The following is a 19,430-nucleotide window of genomic DNA, read 5'->3' on the forward strand; positions in this document are numbered from 1 at the left end:
GGGGCCGGGCCCGAGCCGGCGCCATGGGGCGGCGCCGCCTGTGAGCCGCGGCGAGCGGAGCCGCGGGCGCCGAGCGGGGCCGGGCGGGCGGCGGCGCCCGAGGCCGACGGAGCGGCCGGGCCGGGGCCGAGCGCGCCGAGCGGAGCGGAGCCGAGCCGAGCGGCGGGAGAGGCCGCCGCCGCCGCCAAGATGGCGGACCTGGAGGCGGTGCTGGCCGATGTGAGCTACCTGATGGCCATGGAGAAGAGCAAGGCCACGCCGGCCGCGCGCGCCAGCAAGAAGATCCTGCTGCCCGAACCCAGGTGAGGCGGCCGCCGGCCGGGCCCGCTCCCCGAACCCGGAGCCCGCGGCCCCAGACCACCCCGCCGCTGGCCCCTGAACCCCCCCCCCCACCCCACCCCACCGCCCCGTGCCCCGGCCACCGCTCGGGGCTCGGCCACCCCGACCCGACCCCGCGGCCCCAGGCCCAGTGCACCTGAACCCGGGGCTTCCCGGCCCCGCCGGCTCCCGGGGCCGCGCAGTGCCCCCTGCCCCACTGCCTCCCTTCCCTTCGTACACGCTGCCTGCCCTCGCCCCCCGGCGGCCCCGCGCTCCTGCCTTCTCCCACAGGGGCCCCGTGCTGCCCTTCATGCCCCTCCCGGCAGCCCCTGGTCCCCGTGGGGTCCCCTCCTCTACCTGCCACCGGCCACCTGGCCTGACTACATCCCCCATCCCTTAGCTTTCCCGACTCCCGGCACCCCGCCTTGGGGCTGCAGCACCCCCACTCCTAGCCCCCTCTCTCTGGTCGACACTTGCGGGAGGTTTTGCGGGAGGTTTTGCGGGAGGCGGCAAGTCTTCCTGGTCTTCCCCCACCCATCGGGAGGGTCACTGGCTTGGGGTAGGGTTTAAGAGTGCTTTGGGGGCCGGGGTGGTGGTGGGGGGGAGCAGGGTGTGGCGCGCGTGCCCCAGCCCAGCGGGGGAGACACCCGCCGCCCCTCTCCCCTCCGATGCCTCCTCTGGCGGCCCTGCGTGTGGTGTCCCGTGGCTGCTGTTTGCCAGAGGATATCCCGGCACCTCTGCAGCAGCTGGACCACGGCTGCCGCCTCTCCGTGAGACTATTGATGTCACCGCACCCGGTATCAAAGTTGAAACTGTTCAGGATGTAGGCACGTTCTCTTCAGGATATGGACCGTTGCTGAGGTTTGGCCAGCATTTTATGGCTTCTAGAGTGTTTTCCCCTTGCGTGAGCCGCACTGCAACCTGTCAGCAGGTAGGACAGGTACAGTTTTGTCTCCACCGCACGGGTGGGGGAGCAGAAGCCCCGGAGGTGAGCGGCTCTCCCTGTGTCACAGGTAGTCCCGGCTGGCGCCTCGCCACCAGATCGGGGCTTCTGGCTTCCACGTCCACGTCATGGCTACTGCTCAGGCCTGAGCCGGGGCCTGGCTGTTCTGCATCTGCGACAGCTGTGTGCCCACCATGATTGCTCATGCCTGAGAGCTGGCATGCTGGAAGCCTGGCTGGCCTGGGAACCTGGGCCTGTCCTAGCTGTCATGTGACTTTGGGCAAGTCCCTTCCCCTCCGCTTCTGGGCCTCGGTTTTCTCATCTGTGAAATGTGGGTAGCGTGAAATAAGGGTTGTGACCCCGTGGCGTCCTAAGCCTTTGAAGCAGAGCGCAAAGCTGTGGGGAGTGCCTTGGCTACCTCTCCAGCACCCTTCTCTGTGCCCTGTTCACTGGGTTTCGGATTGACTGAACACCAGGCCTGGGAGAGGAAAATTGGTCTGCATTTTGAAAAGGCCGTTAGGGCCCATTTTTTCTAAGACATTTGCAATCAGATTTCTCAAAACAGGAACCAGGCTGACTGTCAGCTGGGGGCTGTCCAGGGAGCAGCGACAGTTAGAACAAAAATGAGTTCAGAAATGACAAAGCCACGAGGGAGGAAACGGGGGGGAGTCAGCCTCTGGGGCTCACAACGGCTCTCCTTGGTGGCTGCGGCCTCGAGACCCTCCTGCAGGTTGGGGCTCTGCAAAGTGTCAGGCAGAACCTTTTCTGGAACTCTCTTTGTTTGGGTAATCTCTCCCCAGAATGCATCGCTCCCGATGGGGCCCCGCCTTGGGTTGGCCCTGCAGGTGTTAGAACCCTGAGAAACGAGATGTTCCTCTTTTCCTGTCCCCTTTACCATCTGTGGTAGTGACGGTGCTGATAGGAACGATGGTGGAAATTATAACAATTTATTATTTATTATGACATCTGTCATCTCAGTTGATCCAAAAACCAACCTGTGAAGTTGGCACGGCCATGCCTCACATGTAAGCGGTTGCTCAGGAAATATCAGGACCGGGTGATGTCTGGAACCAGGCTGTGAGTTTTAGGGGAACAGCAGGAGACCAAGACCCAGGTGTCATGGCTTCTCACAGGGGGTCGCCATCCAGCAGCACAGCGTTGGACAGATGCACCACCGCTGTGAGATGGATAGTGGCTCTCGCAGCGCCCGTCGGTGCCCTGAGGCCAGGCCTCTCCTAACGGAGGACATGCCAGCCTTTGCTTTTATGCTTCGCACACCTGGTGGGTCGGATGCCTCCTGCCCTGGAAGGTCACGATGACCGTGTCTTACATTTGCCTAGCGCTTCCCAGTTTGCAAGCTAGCTTTTACTCCAGCTGATTCTTTCCACAACTGTGGGAGAGCAGGACCCCGAAGGTGGTATTCTCCCGTTTAATATTTGAAGCAACTGAGGCCCGGGAAGGGGAGGAGACTTAGTCCCAGGGGCGAGCTGGAATTTGAACTCAGGTCTCCGGACCCCCTGCTGTGCTTCATTTCCTCCACACGGCGCTGTACCCCCGCTGCTCTCCCGTCTGGCACCCCTCATCTGGGTCGCCGTGGTCTGGGGGTTGGCCTGGAAGCAGCGGGACACAAGGCCCGGCCCCTGCCCCGTCATCTGGGACAGAATGGAGCCGCTCTGACAAAGCTAGGACGCGGAAGAGGCAGCTCCTGCCTGGGGTCACGTCTTCCCCTCACCCACAAGGTCAGGGTCGGGAAGAATGGCCGTGGTTCGTCCATGACGAGATGCCATTTGGAGACGTTCCCACCTTGGGGTGGTCTGTCTTGGCAGCCTGCCTGCAGCTGGTGCCCAGGTTGTGGCTTGGCCGGGAGCTGGGGCTGGCATCAGCTCTGACTCGTCAGGGCTAGGAACAGGAGCTGTTGGGCAGGCACAGTGCCACTTTGAGTTGGCACAGGGTCCTCCCCTTCTGTCACCCTATAGAATCCGAGGGAACAGACCCATTTCTCGACCTCCTCATGGAAGGAGGCAGTGTTGTGTAGCCGGGAGACAGGAGACCCGGCTTGTGATCCTGCTGCGATCCCAGCATGTCCCTTTTCCTGACTGCACCTGTCTCCGTGTCCCCTTCAGTAAAGCCAGGGCCCGCCCCCCAGGGATGACCTCGCAGTGCTCCTTCAGCCCTCGGGCCTGTGGTCTGTGCTTCTCCCCGATGGAGCTGCTCTCCCTCCACCAGCAGCGGTCCTGTAATTACTGTCATTTGCTTAATATGACCATGGAGGCCGGGTGTAATTAATCTCTGGGCTCCTGGCTCAGGAGCCTCGCTCAGGCGGTCCCAGGAGATGCCCCTGCCCTCCCTGGTGACAGTGGCAGCCCCAGCAGCAGATTGTCGGAGCCGGGTGCCTCTTGCAGCCTCCCATTTTCTCAGCTCTTTCCTGGTCCCTCCCCCACCATGGATTTCCTCCTTCCTGCCCTTTTCTGGCTTCCCTGCCTCCCAGACCGGGCCACTCTTCCTCTGCTTCTTCGTTCCTGTTAACTCTTTGCCTCCAGGACTTCCTGCCCACGATTTGTATGGGGGGGGGGGGCAGGGAAGGGGTGCAGGGGAAGCTTTCCTCCCTTCCTCCTCCACTTCTCCATCACCAGCAAAACGCTGTTTATTTCCAGCCTTTGTCCCTCACCCAGAACTTTCTACCCCAGCGGTAGCTCTCCTCCTCACTCCCACACCCCGCCAAACAAGGTGATCTTTTCAGCAGTCATTCCCTCTGGGCCTTTGAAGCCCCTCCTTTGCTCAGGAGTGGGTCTCTGGGACGTCTGTTCCCACCTGCGCTCCTCTCCAGGCCATGGGGTTTTGCATTTTTGCCATTAAGTTGCTTGCCCGCCCTCCCGCTGTTCCCTCAGTAAGTGGATTTGAAGGGAGCATGAGCATTATGGGTTGGAATCTGTGCAGGGGAATCTGGGCTCTGTCAAACCAGGAATAACGTGTCCTATTAATGCACGATCAATCCCTAGTAGTAAATTCCCGGTGACGTCAGGTGTAGGCACTCTGCAGCGGCGCTTCCTCCCCGCCCCGGGCACCCAGGGGCTGCGCGCGCACGGCTGGTGCTTCCAGGATATTCTGCTCCTGCCTCGGAGCAAACAGCCAACGCCAGGAGCACGTGAGAGTCTTTGAGGATCGCACAGCCTCCCTCACACCTGCCCCTTCCTCCTGTGGCCCCAAGGGGCCACTGTGCTCTGTTGGTCACATAAGACAGAGAGTTGTACTCAAGTTATCACTGATCTGTTTCAAGTAAGAGATACTGAAAATGACGTGTTTGGCTGCAGCTTTTTTCTAAATAACATTCCTTCTCTGCATCTCTGCTGCCTCGAAGGGTAGCATCTGTGTTGGCAGAGGAGCAGGGTTTCAGAAGCGGGTTTTCTGGTGTAAAAGTGTTAGCAGCTCTGTCTCTGAGCGGGGCATTCTCTGACTCTGGAGGCCACCCAGGTCGGGGTGGACAGCCCCTTCCTGGGAACCACGGGCCACGGGGCCCCAGAACTTTGTTCTTGGTGCGTTTTAACATAATGGCAGTAAATTGCAGGGTGTGGTACTCAGGTCATGTTAGCATAGAAGCCGTGACATGTGACAAGGCCGCCAGAGAGCACCCTCCCCCCCCCCCCCCCCCCCCCGCACATCCCGCAAGGAGCCACGTCGTGGCCACCGCACTGACTGTTGGGAGCCTGGGTGGCTTGGGCGTTTGCGTGGGGTGGGGGGTGCTTGTGTGCGTGCCACCTAGTGCGCGTCTTTTTCTCTTCCCTGGGCTTGGCCTTTCCGGGTGGCCTTCAGGGTTGGTCTTTCCCACTTGGTATGCGGCCCTGTTCTCCAGCTGAGGACACTGAGCCCCAGGGCAAGTCATTGAGAAATATTAATAAGAAGCCCCAGAGGACTTCCTCCTCCTGCTGCCACCTCAGTGCCAGGTTTCCTGGAAATGCCGCAGAGGAGCCGCTGCCACAGCCACAGCCTCTGCTCCGCTGGCTTGTTCACTGTCCTCTCCCAGAGCGTGGCTATTCAAGGCGTGGCCGTGCCAGACCCACCAGGCCCTGCCGCCCCCGTGCCGTCCTGCACCGTCCTGGGCTTTCGCAACTCTGGCATCCCGGTGACACCCCGGCCTGCCAGGTGCCAGCCGAAGCTGCCCGTAGCCCGCCGGGCCCCCGGGAGAGATGCTCCCCGCTGCCCACAGCACTGGCAGTGGACAGAGGGGGAGGCAGCCGGGGTACAAGTCCGGGGTCCTCTGCAGAGGTTGCAGGGGGAGGCCCCTGCCTGGCGAGTCGCCTTTTCTCGGGGAGAGTTGGACATTTTCTGGCTGCCGTCTCCATGTGGGATGCTGGGCAGGCCACTCAGCTTCTAGCCTAGATCTCCTCACCATCAAAACAAAACAAGCGTGTTTGCCCCCAGCCCTTGCTGTCGCTCCTAGTCCGCACGAGCTGCCGTCTGTGACCCTGTGTGGGAGTCGTCTGTGAGGGCCAGGATCAGCCTCTGTGCCACGGAGCAAGGGACCTTGCCTTTCTTCTGAACCATGTGGTTCCAGAAGGCACCGGAAGTTCTCCCCCACAGCCCTCACCCCCTTCCTGCCTGCCTGCCGTCCTGTCACCCCTACCCACACTCCGGGCTGCGGGGGAGGACGCGCTCTCCCCCTCAGTGTCAGGCTTGGCCTGCTCCTGGGAGCAGCTGGGGCCAAAGCGAACAGCCTTGGCCGTAGGCCGCAGGGTCCGGCAGCTCCCTGCCAGACAGGGCAGGCCCTCCTGCCACGGGGCCCTTGCTGCTTCGTCAGGGGCTGGTATCAGGTTCTGCCCCCACCCCCCCCACCCCCGGGTCCTCAGGCTGATGAGCATGAGTGTGTGAGGCTGGTCTGTGAGCCACTCACCTGGCCCCAGCCCTGGTCAGAGCTCGCCAGTCAGGAGGCCTGGCAGCAGGCGGCACCCTCTGAGGATGTGGGAGGCTGTGGGGCAAAGACCCAAACGAGACCAAACAGCTTATGATCATGTTCTAGAAGAGGTGCGGTCTGGGGGATCCCAGCGGGAGGGCTGCCTCCAGGAGGGGAGCTCTCACAGCAAGGCTGGCGTCTTAGGACAATTCTGCTGTGTCCTCTCAGGCTCTCTATTTTTTTATTTTACGTATTTATTTTATTTTTTTGAGAAATTTTTAAAAGTTTATTCATTTTGAGAGAGAGAGAGAGAGAGAGCGTGCGTGCACACACACACACACACACACACACACACTCACACGCATGAGGTGGGGAGGGGCAGAGAGAGAGAGGAAGAGAGAATCGCAAGCAGGCTCTGCACTGACAGTGCAGAGCTGGACTCGGGCCTCGATCTCACGAACCGTGAGATCATGACCTGAAACCAAACCAAGAGTCGGTTGCTTAACCGACTGAGCCACCCAGGCGCCCCCTCTCGGGCTTTTCACCTGGCCAGCGCGGTGGCGACAGTTCAGAAATTTGTTGACGTCCTCATTTCACAAGTGGGCCAACTGGACGGTTAAAGTCTGTGACTTGGCCTGGCCTCCTCCACGGAGGGGACTTGGGGAGAGCCGTTTGGAACTCAGGCGTGGGTGTCCCCCTGACCGCAAGAGCCAAGGCAGCCAGGGGCCCTTCCCCAGAGAGACTGAGCGCCTGAGGGTCCTTCTGGCGGGGAGGATGCAGGCGTCTGGCTCTCCTGACAACCCAGAGTTGATCGGGGAGCCACGTGCTCCTGTATATCGGACTTGTTGGCCTGGGTGGGGGCAGAAATGCTGCTCTGGGCTCGTCGCCACCCTAGACTCTGCCAGTATCAGGGAGCGGGTGTTGCAGATGAAGGTGACCCAGCCCAGGAGGCCACCACTGCTGCCTGTGCCAGCCTGTATTTGCCACCCGGCGGGAATGTGCCCCATAACACGTTTTTCTAAACTACAGGCTCCCTTGGCCACCAGCCCCATGAGAACAGACAGGAAACCCTAATGCTGTCGCTTTGGGGGCCTTCCATTCAAGGCTTTGCTCAGTCCAATCTTGTGTTTGGATGGGGGGGGGGGGTTGTTTATTTTATTTAGAAAACTTTTTTTTTTCTTTTTAAGGAAGAAAGTGAAGTGCTGTGGGCTGGGAAGAGAGGCGTCCCATGCAGCTCCAGAGGGGGGAGGCGGGGTCTGGCCACCGGTGCCCCACTTTCTGCTCTCTCCTGGGCTGACCCCACAGCAGAGCCGCCGGGAAGGGAGAAGGCTGGGCTGCAGGCTGGCTCCCTCGTCCACGGGCCCTCGGGGAGAGGGCATTTCCCTGGAGGGTCCGGTTCCCAGCCGTTCTGGGGGTCACCGGGTCCTGTGATGGGAAGCGGGGGGTGTTCCCATCACGCTGCCTTCCCTAAGCTGCTGTCAGCCACGCTGGTTCCCAGGAAGCCAGTTTGGGGCTCAGGGGGGCTTCCCATCTGGACCTGAAGCATCTGGACATCATCCCTCTTGACTGCAACTGACCTCCATCTGACCACTCACCTCTGTGGGGGATTGACATTTTGTGATTCCCCCGCCCCCCACTTTGTTACCTTGTCCATCCCCTTCCATAGGCCAAAATGTCCCCAAACACAGGATTTGGGTGCAGACATGGCGTGCCAAGAGCTGAGCCAAGGGGTGGTGAGGATCCAGCCTTCCTGTTCCACCTTACAGGTGAAATCCAGGCACTTGGCCCTTACGGAGCCCCAGGTTCCGAGCCCCTAACTCCTGGCTGCCTGGTCTCAAGACCCTGCCGGCCCTTCGCTGCCTTGCACTGGGCCCTGGCTGCTCTGCTGCACCCCAGCACGCCCCTGGCCTGCCCTCCTGTCCTCCAAAAAGGAGGTCCTAAGCTCTCCCTCACAGGAAATGAGGGGCTCTGGTCTCTGGGCTGCAGGCCCCAGGGCAGGTGTCTCTAGTTTCTGCCGTGTGTGAGCACAGAGCGGGCCTTGGAATCAGGCCTCGCCTCCCGAGTGCCTGTGAGTCTCTGTGGGTCCCCTGGGGCTGGGGAGATGTGTTCTTGGTGGTGGCTGGTGGAAGTGAGCTGGCGTGTGACAGTCGGGAGGGGAGACGGTGGCGGCCTGGGTGAGGACCACATCCTGGCCTCAGAGCCCCTGTCCACTGCAGAGGGCATCCTTGCTTTCCTGAGGGAACCAGCTCTGAAGTGGCCACCACTTCGGCGTGGGGCCACCAAGCCACTGGCCCTCAGCTGGGAGCTCCGCTCTCGTTGGTTGGAGTCGCAGGATAGGGACACGGGAGGGCTGTCCTGGTCATCAGCACCCTTCTTGCTGTTGGAGGAGGTCACAGCATCTTCCAGCCTTCTAGGGTGGGGAAGCAGAGGAGGGAGTCATTTAGATAGCTCTGAATTCTCCTATGTTATCTTGCGTGGCCTTTCCTTGTGTGGCTCAAACTCGAGCGGAAGCCTGGGGGGAGTGGAGCCTGGGCTTCCGCTCAGACCGTCTCAGAAGGAGAGTGCTGAGCAGAAAAGGGCAGGAGTCCCCCCGCCTCCGAGCACAGGCCCAGCGGCTGGGCAGCGTCCGTGGGCCACACTGGCCCTGCCTGGAACGTTCTCACCTCAGACACCTCTCTCGTGGGCCAGACCATTGCAGGCCTGGCCTGCCGTCCCGCTGGCCTGGTCAACTCCTCTGCCTGCCCAATGGCCTGAGCCTGCTCGCACCCAGCCCTGTTTCTTTCCCTTCTTACTGGCCGTCCCTCTAGTGTCTCACTACCCGGGCTTCCTCCTGTGGGGCCTCCAGCGGACTCCACCTTCCCCGGCTGAGCTTCCCAAGCGTCCCTAGCAGAGCTCCCTCCTGCCTGGGATAGCCTCTTGCTCACCTTGGCCGGGTCTTCCCCTGCTTGTCCCCACATCCACCCACCTGCCCTGGGCTTTGCCACCTGTTGACATCCTGTTTGCACGGAGGAACCCAGTGAAGTTCCTCCTCCACACAGCCTCTCGTGATGACCCAGAACACTCTTCCCTTCCTGAGTGGGTCCTGTCAGGCTTTGTCACACACTGTGTCATGTCTTAGAGCCACGCATGCGGAACTTTCCTGCCTGGAGGTCAGGGGTACGTGGTACCTTCCAGTAGAAAACGGCAGCAGACCCTGGTGACCGCGCTGGGCTCCAAGAGGGATGCAGGGCCACAGAGCCCAGACTTTCTCATTCTGGTCCTCACCAGCTGCGACGTCTTTTGTCGGTGGACTGCCGGTGGCCCCACATATCCTAAGGGCCTTGTGAGCATTGCCTGGGCTCAGGTGTGACTGCGCAGCTTGGTCCCCGGTACAGGCAGCTAAGAGTGTTCCTCAGGAGCCTGAGCCAGTGGAGGCGTGACAGGCAGGCTGGCAGGGCTGGTGTACAGGTGACCCAGGAGCGGGGAGGAGGGGACGGCAAGGTCTGTCTCGGGCACAAAGGATAGCCCCGTGTCGCTTGCCCAGACAGCCCTTGGTGTTGAAGGTGAGCTTTCCGGGTGGGGACCGTTGGGTTGGGCTTTCCATGGTCACAACGGCCAGCCTCTCCCTTGCTGCCCTCCCAAGCAACCCAGGGACAGAGGGGCATGTTTCTAATTCAGATGCTAGGAACACAGGAGCTGGGGCTTGGTTTTTGTTTCGTCTTGCTATTACTGTGTAAAAAACCTGAGATATAATTCACATAACATAAAATTCATCATTTTAAAGAGTGCGGCCCAGTGGGTTTTAGTACAACTCTCAACCTACCTGATTGGGCAGCTCTCACCCTAATTCCAGAACATTTCCATCACCCCCAAGAAGAAACCCCCTACCTGTTGGCAGTCACTCCTCTTCTGTGCCCCAGCCCCTGGCACCCACTAATCTGCTCTCTGTCTCTGTAGATTTGCCTGTTCTGGACATGCGACGTAAGTGGCGTCATAGAACTGGGGGCCTTTTGTGACTCTCTTTTTTCGTTTCGCTGCGTGCTAGGGTTCATCCATGTCGTAGCATTTCTGTATATCAGTGCTTTGTCCCACCTTATGGCCGAGCAGTATTCCGTGGTAAGGATAGGCCCCATTTTGGTTACCCATCATCTGCTGATGGTGAGGCCCGGCTTTTGAGCTTTGGCCAGGTTCCCGAAGCCAGCATGAGGCAGTACTGGGACCGGACTTCTGAGCAGCCACCTGCTGGCCACCCTAGCTTTTGGGGACAGAGCCCAGGTGGGCAGGCCCGGACTGGTAGTTTGCCTTCTTGGAGGGAACAGTGACATTCTGGATCCCGGGGGGAAGAGGCAGGGCCAGCAGGCCTGGCAGGAGCCCCGGGGGCTCCGGCTCACTGAGGGCACCCCCCCGCCCCCCCCCCCCCTGCTGTCTTTCAGCATCCGAAGCGTCATGCAGAAGTACCTGGAAGACCGGGGCGAGGTGACCTTTGAGAAGATCTTCTCCCAGAAGCTGGGTGAGTACGAGGTCTGCCAGCCCCAAGGACTTCCCGCCACCGTCCAGCTGCCCCGGGCCTGGGGCGAGGGGGCAGGAGGACCCTGAGGCCGCTCTCCTGCCCCCACCCCAGCCGGCTGGCCTCTGTTCCCTCCCTGGAGCTCTGGCCTCCCATCTGATGGGGCAGGGTTGGGTTGTGACGGGAGCGTCCCCCCGGGATGGTGACCCACTGTGCCTCCCAGCCCCTGGCGGTCAGCCCTGGGAGCCCCGTGAAGGGGGTGGGGGCCCAGCAGTCTTCCAGGGCGGCCGGGGAAGTTCCTCCTTTGGGTTTTTGTTTTTGAGAGTTGCAGCTTCCCCTTGGCGCAGGCACAGCTGCTGCGGGGCCGTTGGTAGAGCTGACAGGAAGGGGCGGGGCCCTTCCTGTGGCGCCTGCCGAGCTGTGGTCTCCCGCCCCCGCCCCCATGGGCCCTCTTTGAGAGCAACCTGCTTCAGCGGCCCCTCGAGCCTCCTCCTCCTCCTCCTCCAGTGCCCTGGTTTTACAGTGCCGCTGCTGCAGCACTGGCCCACGGGGCGAGGTTGGGTTGGGGTGGTTCCCGGGAAGCAGGCTTCAGGCACACACAGCTCTGGTTCGGCCTTCCCGAGAGGAGAGCAGGATCTCAGCTCTGAAGTGGGAGTGGCCTGGCCTGGCCTGGCAGGACCAGGCATTGGAAGTCAGTGTTGGGGAGCCAGTGCGTCAAAAAGCACAGCTTGGGTCGGCCCCCTGCCTGTGCTGTGTGACCTTGGGCGCGTGGCTTTACCTCTCTGAGCCTGTTGGTGTCCTCACCTAGGAATTAGGACTCAGAAGCCTTGCTGCCCGGGACTGTTGGAAGGCCAGATGAGTTGGCCTCAGTGAAAGCCCCTTGCCCACTGGGAAACCCAGGTCACGAGTGACTCAAAGGCCAGGCCGCCTTTACCAGGAGTGACGGCTGTGTGCTGTGCCGGAGGTGTCCAGGCAGTGCCCCCAAAGAGGCATGGAAGCTATCTAGTGCGAGGCTGGTCACCCATGTCAGGCTGGAGGGAATGGGGACTGCCCTTACTTCCCCCTTGCTCTCCAGGGCTGCTCTGGGGCCGGGCCTCGGGCCCCCATTCCCTGGGAGGGGTGAGGCCTGGGAGCCCTTCCCATAGCTTGTCCCGCCTCTTACTTTCCCCAGTGGCCTCGTGCCCTTCGAGGCCCCACCCCCTGGCCTGTCTTTCCCAGCGCCTCCCAGCGGGTAGTAGAGCCGAACCTTCTACTGACAGGCCTCCGCCGGTGGCCCACCTGACAGGCCTCCGCCGGTGTGTTTCTGCAGCTGTTCCTCAGGGCTGCTGTGAGAATCGGCCAGATACAGCGGGGGCACGATATGGGGCGTCCAGGGAGAGGGACGTGGGTCCCTTGGGAGGCTGCCCTCCTCCTGCCCGCCATGCTCTGGCCTGACCCAGGTGGCTCTGCACCCACACAGCCCGCCCAGTGGGGTGCGGTGCAGGCCCTAGACGGCAGGGAGAGGGCGGGGAGCCGGAGTCAGCCTCTGCTTCGCCAGAGCGCCCGGAGCACCCATCACGTTCCAGCTGACATCTGGGGTTCTGGGAGACGGGCACCCCTCAACCCGAAACTGAGAATCTTCAGCTGGTGACAGCTTTGGGGGCCGCCTCGTCCTGTCCCTGCCTGGGGCAGAGACCACCTCGGCTGCCTCCTTGGCCAGTTCTGCCCAGGGAGCCCCAAGCCCACGCCGCCCGCCCTGATGGGAAGGCCAGAGAGGGGCGTGGCCCCGTGTGACCCAACACACTTGCTTTCAGGGTACCTGCTCTTCCGAGACTTCTGCCTGAAACACCTAGAGGAGGCCAAGCCGTTGGTGGAGTTCTATGAGGAGGTGAGGCCCCCGCTGCCTGCAGAGAGGGGAGAAGGTTGGGCTGCTTTCATTCAGTCTCTAAGATGCCTGCTATTGGTGCCTCTGTGTCACCCGTGGGGATCTTGTCGTCTAGATCAAGAAGTACGAGAAGCTGGAGACAGAGGAGGAGCGCTTGGCTCGCAGCCGGGAGGTCTTCGACACCTACATCATGAAGGAGCTGCTGGCCTGCTCACACGTGAGTGCCGCGGCCAGCCCGTCCCTAGGTCTAGACCCCAGCGCCGGCCCAGAGCGGCCTGGGGTGTGGGCAGGGATGCAGGGGCCCTGCAGAGGATTCACAGCCACCTGTCTTCTGCAGCCCTTCTCGAAAAGTGCCACTGAGCACGTCCAGGGCCACCTGGTGAAGAAGCAGGTTCCTCCGGATCTCTTCCAGGTGCGTGCTGGGCTTCTCCCCGCTGCCTCCCTGCCCAGCCAGGGGCACCCTGGGACCGTTGAGGTCACGGAGCGTGGCCGGCTCCCAGTCTGGCTCAGTCACCAACCTCCAGCTTCTCCCCTTAGCCATACATTGAAGAGATTTGTCAGAACCTCCGAGGGGATGTGTTCCAGAAATTCATCGAGAGGTGAGAGCAGAGCATATGCGGGAGGGGCAGGGGAGGAAGAGGCAGCTCTGAGAAGGGGTGTGGATGGTGTGGAGGAGAGAATCCAGGCAGGCGGGTGCCTGGGCCCCGCCAACGGCCCCATGCAGGGACTCCTGAGAAGTGGGACAGGCTCCTAGCCACCACCTCCTCCACAGTCCCACCCTGTCCTTCTTAGTGCCAGGCATCTCCGAGCCCCAGGGGATTCTCCGGGGTGTGAGGGACCACCTAAGTGTCATTCCTTCTCATGGACTGTTGAGCACCTTGCTGGGCCCATCTATGCTGAGAAGCGTCGGGGTGGCACAAAAGGACACACCGTCCTCTTCTGTGGCCCCCGTGGCCAGAGCTGGCCTGGTGGGTGGGAGTTGCAGGCAGATTTCAGCGTAATGTGAGCAACAGCTTTCTTAGGGTCCCAGCTGCCAGGCAACGGAGGGGGAGTGTCACAGGGGTGAGTGCTGCGTCACTAGAGGTGTACAAGCAGGGATGAGATGAGCATTGTCAGCGATACAGTGGGAGGAAGTCCAGGTCAGACCGGAGGTCCTCTTTTCTAAGCTTATCTGAAACCCACTTGGGCCAGCGCTACTCCCGGGAGTCCAGGAGAGGACAGCTGAGGTTCGGGACCCCAGACAATGGCAGTGGTGTGGGGTAGGCTCGCACCCAGCATCATTTTGCCCACTTTCTGAAGTTCATCTGAGCCCTGGTTCTTCTCTTACAGCGATAAATTCACACGATTTTGCCAGTGGAAGAATGTGGAGCTCAACATCCATGTGAGTGGGCCGGGTGGGCATGGAAGACTGCTCCCTCCCTTCCACCCTTCCCAGGGAGCTGGGCACCGAAGCTCGGCCAGGGCTGGGCGGGTCAGGGGAGCCTGCCCTTCAGCCCCCAGGGCGGTGGCTGTGGGCTCGGTGCCAGGATCCCAGTGAGGGTGGCTCAGGGCAGGTAAGTGCATGGCGAGGGTGGTCCCGGGCCTGGGACTGGCCCCCCCGCTGCCTGGGTGTCTCTGCCCTGGGTGCTCTGACCCTGCTTGTTGCCGCCCCACAGCTGACCATGAACGACTTCAGCGTGCACCGCATCATCGGACGAGGGGGCTTCGGCGAGGTCTATGGGTGCCGGAAGGCCGACACGGGCAAGATGTGAGCGCCAGCTCAGCCGGTGTCGAGTGGGATGCCTGAGGGAGGGGAGGGCCCCCTCGGGGTGTGCATGGAAGAGCCGTGAGGGGATCGGGGCCCCCAGGTCCTACGCGGGCAGGTCTCTGCAGAGGCTACTGTCTCCCCCCTTTCCGTGTTGGTGCTGCCGCCCCCCACAGGCCCCCAGAGGCCCCGCCTCACCAGTACTCTCTCCTGCCTTCTGTCTTGCCTCGTCTCAGTGTCCAGTTCTCACCGCAAGAGCCCTGAGGGCTTGCCCCTCCCCGCCCCCCATGGACCGCCCCCCCAGACACAGCCCTGGGCTCTGCGCTGAAGGTGCGTGTGGACTGACTGACCAGCCAGCGCCCCCCGCCCCCCCCCGCCCTTCCCACCAGGTACGCCATGAAGTGTCTGGATAAGAAGCGCATCAAGATGAAGCAGGGGGAGACCCTGGCCCTGAACGAGCGCATCATGCTGTCCCTCGTCAGCACTGGGGTGAGCCAGGAGGGCCCGGGCGGGTCACTGCAGCAGCCTCAGGTCCCGGAACCGTGCGCGGCCTCTGCTGACCTGGCCTCCCATGCCCTCCCAGGACTGCCCGTTCATCGTGTGCATGTCGTACGCATTCCACACGCCGGACAAGCTCAGCTTCATCCTCGATCTCATGAACGGTGAGTGCGCGGCCTGGCCCCCCGGTGGGCCGCGGGGCTGGGGGCTGGGACGGGCAGCTGAGCGCCACCCTGCGGGGCTGCCTCCCTCAGGCGGGGACCTGCACTACCACCTGTCCCAGCACGGGGTTTTCTCCGAGGCCGACATGCGCTTCTACGCGGCCGAGATCATCCTGGGCCTGGAGCACATGCACAACCGCTTCGTTGTCTATCGGGACCTGAAGGTGAGGCTCTGCCCCCCCCTCCCCTCCGCGCCACTGGCCCGCCTGGCCCACAGCGGTGGCGTTCTGGGACAGAGTCGGCTGGCTGCTCCCTTCTTCACCGGCCCCCCTACCCAGCCATTTTCTGGACTCCAGTTGCAACTGGGGAAAGGAGGGGAAGACCCCACCCGGGGCCTTGTCCCTGGACACCCACAACACTCCAGGGTGAGGACAGTGACCTAGCTGGCCTCTTGCCTGGCCAGGCCCTGTCCTGAGTCACCCTTGAGGCTGCTCACTGGGCTTCCCCCACAGCCAGCCAACATCCTTCTGGACGAGCACGGTCACGTGCGCATCTCAGACCTCGGCCTGGCCTGCGACTTCTCCAAGAAGAAGCCCCACGCCAGCGTGTGAGTGCCCGGCCCCCCACTCTCCCTTCCCGCACCCTCCGCCAGACTCTCTCATGGCCTCCTTGCTCCCACAGGGGCACCCACGGGTACATGGCCCCTGAGGTCCTGCAGAAGGGCGTGGCCTACGATAGCAGCGCTGACTGGTTCTCCCTGGGCTGCATGCTTTTCAAGTTGCTGCGGGGGTGAGTGGGCCCTCCCCGGCCGGCGGGTGGGACGGGACAGGGAAGAGCTCATCCCTAGTCCAGGTAGGTGTCTAGGGGAGGGGGGCTACAGCTGCCTGGGTGTCAGGGCGGCACCATCCCTGGCTTTGGATGAGGATCATTGTCGCTCCCTGCCTCGGTTTCCCCATTCCTATCCTCTGACCTTGTGCTTCTTGCCCAGGCACAGCCCCTTTCGGCAGCACAAGACCAAAGATAAGCACGAGATTGACCGCATGACATTGACGATGGTGAGTGTAGGGAGGCTGGGTGGAGTCCATGGGGGGCGGTCACCGTGGGGATGGGGTCTCCTGTGCGTGTCAGGGTCATGGATTCTTGGTTCTCACCAAATAACAACAAACTTGGGCCACTCATCCTTACTCTGGCCTCCTGCCCCAGAGGCTTCCCATCCCTGTGTTGTCAGAACAAATGTGCCCGTTGGGGCAAATGAGGAAGCTGGGCCCTGTCTTTCCCTGTGCCGGGGGCCAGGTCCCATCCTCGGACCCTGCCAGTGTCCACTCCTCCCCGCAGGCTGTGGAGCTGCCCGACTCCTTCTCCCCCGAGCTCCGTTCCTTGCTGGAGGGGCTGCTGCAGAGGGATGTCAACCGGAGACTGGGCTGCCTGGGTCGAGGGTGAGTGCCCGGGACCAGGGCCAACTGTCTCAGGCCCTCCCTCCCAGGCCCTGGGTACTTGGGCATGCTGCTAGGCTAGCCTGAGGATGAGGGCTGTGTCCCGTCACTGGAGCCCCCTCCTGGTGCCAGCCTCTTTTGAGGGGTTCACGGGTTGGGAGATGGCCAGCCCCATCCAGTGTTCTCAGGGGACGGGGCTGCCTGGCGCACAGCTGCCGGAGCTGCTGGGGGACCGGCTTCCAGAAGGGCCCCTGTAACAAACGCGGCGGTGATAGTGATGATGGCAACAGCTTTTTGTGTTTATTAAGCATTTACTAAGTTGTTGGGCACAATGTCGCAAGACTTACAAATGTGAAAACTCCCAACGGCCCTATGATGTGGGGACCGTTCTCCCCATTTTCGAGATGAGGAAACAGGCTGAGGTTTAAGGAACCTTCCCGGGGTGGCAGAGCCAGAGAATGGCTGGCTGTAGCAGGAGTTAGCCTGGGCCACCTGCTCCGGCGCCCAGGCTTCGCCCCCGCCTGATGACCCACATCTCCCCACAGGGCCCAGGAGGTAAAGGAGAGCCCCTTCTTCCGCTCCTTGGACTGGCAGATGGTCTTCTTGCAGAAGGTACCAGCCTGGGGCAGGGCCAGGCGGGCGCCCTGTAGCCCCTGCCTGGTGCTGATGCCCCGCCTGTGCTCTGCTGCAGTACCCTCCCCCGCTGATCCCCCCTCGAGGGGAGGTGAACGCTGCTGACGCCTTCGACATTGGCTCCTTTGACGAGGAGGACACAAAAGGAATCAAGGTACCGGGCCCGGCCTGGCCTCTCACATGAGCCCTGATCCTGGCCTGCAGGGCTCTGTCAGCCGCTGGGCCTCAGGCTCCTCCTCCCCAAACGTGCCTGGGAGGGTGGGGGGCCGTGTGAGACCAGACCCCCCCCCCCGCCCCCCCTGCCTGGGAGCCCTGGGGCTGGGCAGGCCTGTGGCTGATGGATGGATGTCCCTGCCCCGTCTACTCGCTGAAGTTGCTGGACAGTGACCAGGAACTCTACCGCAACTTCCCCCTCACCATCTCGGAGCGGTGGCAGCAGGAGGTGGCGGAGACGGTCTTCGACACCATCAATGCCGAGACCGACCGGCTGGAGGCCCGCAAGAAAACCAAAAACAAGCAGTTGGGCCACGAGGAAGGTGAGGGTTCGTAGCTGCCGTGGGCGCCCACCGGGCAGCTTGGAGATGAGAAATCGGCTCAGGCTTCGGAAGGCCACCGAGGCCAGCGGGTGGCCGAGCCCAGGATCCGGCCCCGGGCGGGCCGGGCTGAGCGCGCCTCTCACTCTCTCGCGGCAGACTACGCCCTGGGCAAGGACTGCATCATGCATGGCTACATGGCCAAGATGGGCAACCCCTTCCTGACGCAGTGGCAGAGGCGGTACTTCTACTTGTTCCCCAACCGGCTGGAGTGGCGGGGCGAGGGCGAGGCCCCGGTAAGGAGCGGGCCGGAGCCCGCGGGCGCCGGAGGCGGGGTGAGTGCCCGGGCCGCCAGCCCGCGCCGCATCCTCACCGCCCCTGCCCGCCCCTCCCGCCCGCCCTGCAGCAGAGCCTGCTGACCATGGAGGAGATCCAGTCTGTGGAGGAGACGCAGATCAAGGAGCGGAAGTGCCTCCTTCTCAAGATCCGCGGCGGCAAACAGTTTGTGCTGCAGTGCGACGTGAGTGGGGCCAGGGGCCGGCGGCGGGGGGGGGAGGGGCTGGGAAGGGAGCCTCGGGCACCCAGGCCCCCCACCCCCACCCCCCCGGCTGACGGCCCCGGGTGCCCGCAGAGCGACCCTGAGCTGGTGCAGTGGAAGAAGGAGCTTCGGGACGCGTACCGCGAGGCCCAGCAGCTGGTGCAGCGCGTGCCCAAGATGAAGAACAAGCCGCGCTCGCCCGTGGTGGAGCTGAGCAAGGTGCCGCTGGTCCAGCGCGGCAGTGCCAACGGCCTCTGACCCGCCCGCCTTTTATAAACCTCTAATTTATTTTGTCGAATTTTTATTATTTGTTTTCCCGCAAAGCGGAAAAGGTTTTATTTTGTAATTATTGTGATTTCCTGTGGCCCCAGCCTGGCCCAGCCCCCAGGGGGGGCCCGCTTGCCTTGGCTCCTGCTGCCACCGACCCAGCCACTGTCCGGCCGCCCTCAGCCTCGACCCTCCAGGGGCCTCCCCTCCCAGTGTCTTCCTGTGGGTGGGAGCAGGGGGCGGGGGGGGGGGGGGAGCAGCAGCCCCTGCAGCCCTCCTGGCCCTTCTCCAGGGACGATGCCGCACCACGTTGTGTCCCCTCAGGCTCTGTGCCCACAGCACAGCGGGGTGGCCCAGCGTCCCCCACCCCAGGGGAGGCCGCAGCACAGGGATACTACTTGAATTTTCCCACCGAAGCCCCTCCTGTGACAGGGGCACAGTCCTGCACTGTCCTGTCCTCCAGCCAGTCGGTGGAGGAGGGGCCCATTATCTCCCTGACCCCAGGGCCCGGCCACAGTGACTCGAGCTCTCGTGCCCCTGCCCAGGAAGAGCCCCTGTATCACTGGCCGCCTCCATTCCCACATTGCCTGGACACTGAGGGACTCTGGCATTGGCAGCAGGTGCGGCTGCCCTCCCTGCGGTCCCCCCCTCCCTCCCCCGCCGAGCGCCCGGGCTCAGGGACCACAGAAAGGCAGCTGTGGGTTGTGTCACACTGGCCTAGCCTGGCCCTGAGGTCCCCCGCCCCCCCTGGGCCGGGCGAGGCCTCATCTGCCCGGGACCATAGGTGGCCAGCCTTGACGGGCCGGGCAGCACAGTGAGAGGGGCCAGGCGGGGCCAGCCCTCGCCACCCTGGGCTGGTCAGTGTGCCCCCCCCCCCGGGCTGTCCAGCCCCATAGCCCCACGTCCCGTCAGTGCCACTGCCCACAGGGCGCCACCCCGCCCGCCGCATGCCCCCTTGTGCCAGTCGCGCTGCCGTGTGTGGTGTCGCGCCCCCTCCCCCTGGGGCTGGGTTGGTGCACCCTCCCTTCCCATCTACTCCCGGGGGCGCTCCTTTGCCGATTTTTGAATGTGATTTTAAAGAGTGGAAAATGAGACTATGCGTTTTTATAAAAAATGGTGCCTGA

The 19,430-nt window shown here is 62.7% G+C and overlaps 1 protein-coding gene across 2 annotated transcripts; it reads left to right on the plus strand.

Moving 5' to 3' along the window:
- Positions 1–125: 125 nt before the first annotated feature.
- On the plus strand, positions 126–19,430 carry GRK2 (G protein-coupled receptor kinase 2). Of its 2 annotated transcripts, none has more exons than XM_042957837.1 (21): positions 126–302; positions 10,562–10,638; positions 12,429–12,502; positions 12,615–12,716; positions 12,837–12,911; positions 13,037–13,098; positions 13,829–13,880; positions 14,155–14,246; positions 14,633–14,732; positions 14,827–14,905; positions 14,996–15,126; positions 15,415–15,509; positions 15,584–15,691; positions 15,891–15,957; positions 16,238–16,338; positions 16,881–16,947; positions 17,027–17,122; positions 17,342–17,504; positions 17,661–17,797; positions 17,908–18,021; positions 18,133–19,430. In XM_042957837.1, exons 1-21 carry the CDS (start codon positions 190–192, stop codon positions 18,295–18,297), a joined length of 2,070 nt encoding a protein of 689 aa, XP_042813771.1. In that variant the 5' UTR covers positions 126–189; the 3' UTR covers positions 18,298–19,430. The 2 variants fall into 2 exon arrangements, with proteins under 2 accessions (XP_042813771.1, XP_042813772.1); XM_042957838.1 differs by lacking the exon at positions 126–302 and adding an exon at positions 9,559–9,691.

Source organism: Panthera tigris, chromosome D1, assembly GCF_018350195.1.
Source record: "Panthera tigris isolate Pti1 chromosome D1, P.tigris_Pti1_mat1.1, whole genome shotgun sequence".
In the NCBI taxonomy this organism is placed as follows: Eukaryota; Metazoa; Chordata; class Mammalia; order Carnivora; family Felidae; genus Panthera; species Panthera tigris.

Bases quoted from the DNA above. Each gene is read 5' to 3' on its own strand.
- GRK2 (XM_042957837.1), top strand. From the start codon at position 190: ATGGCGGACCTGGAGGCGGTGCTGGCCGATGTGAGCTACCTGATGGCC. The intron at 12,717-12,836 runs GTGAGTGCCGCG...TGTCTTCTGCAG, and splicing joins AGCTGCTGGCCTGCTCACAC to CCCTTCTCGAAAAGTGCCAC. The intron at 14,733-14,826 runs GTGAGCCAGGAG...ATGCCCTCCCAG, and splicing joins TGTCCCTCGTCAGCACTGGG to GACTGCCCGTTCATCGTGTG.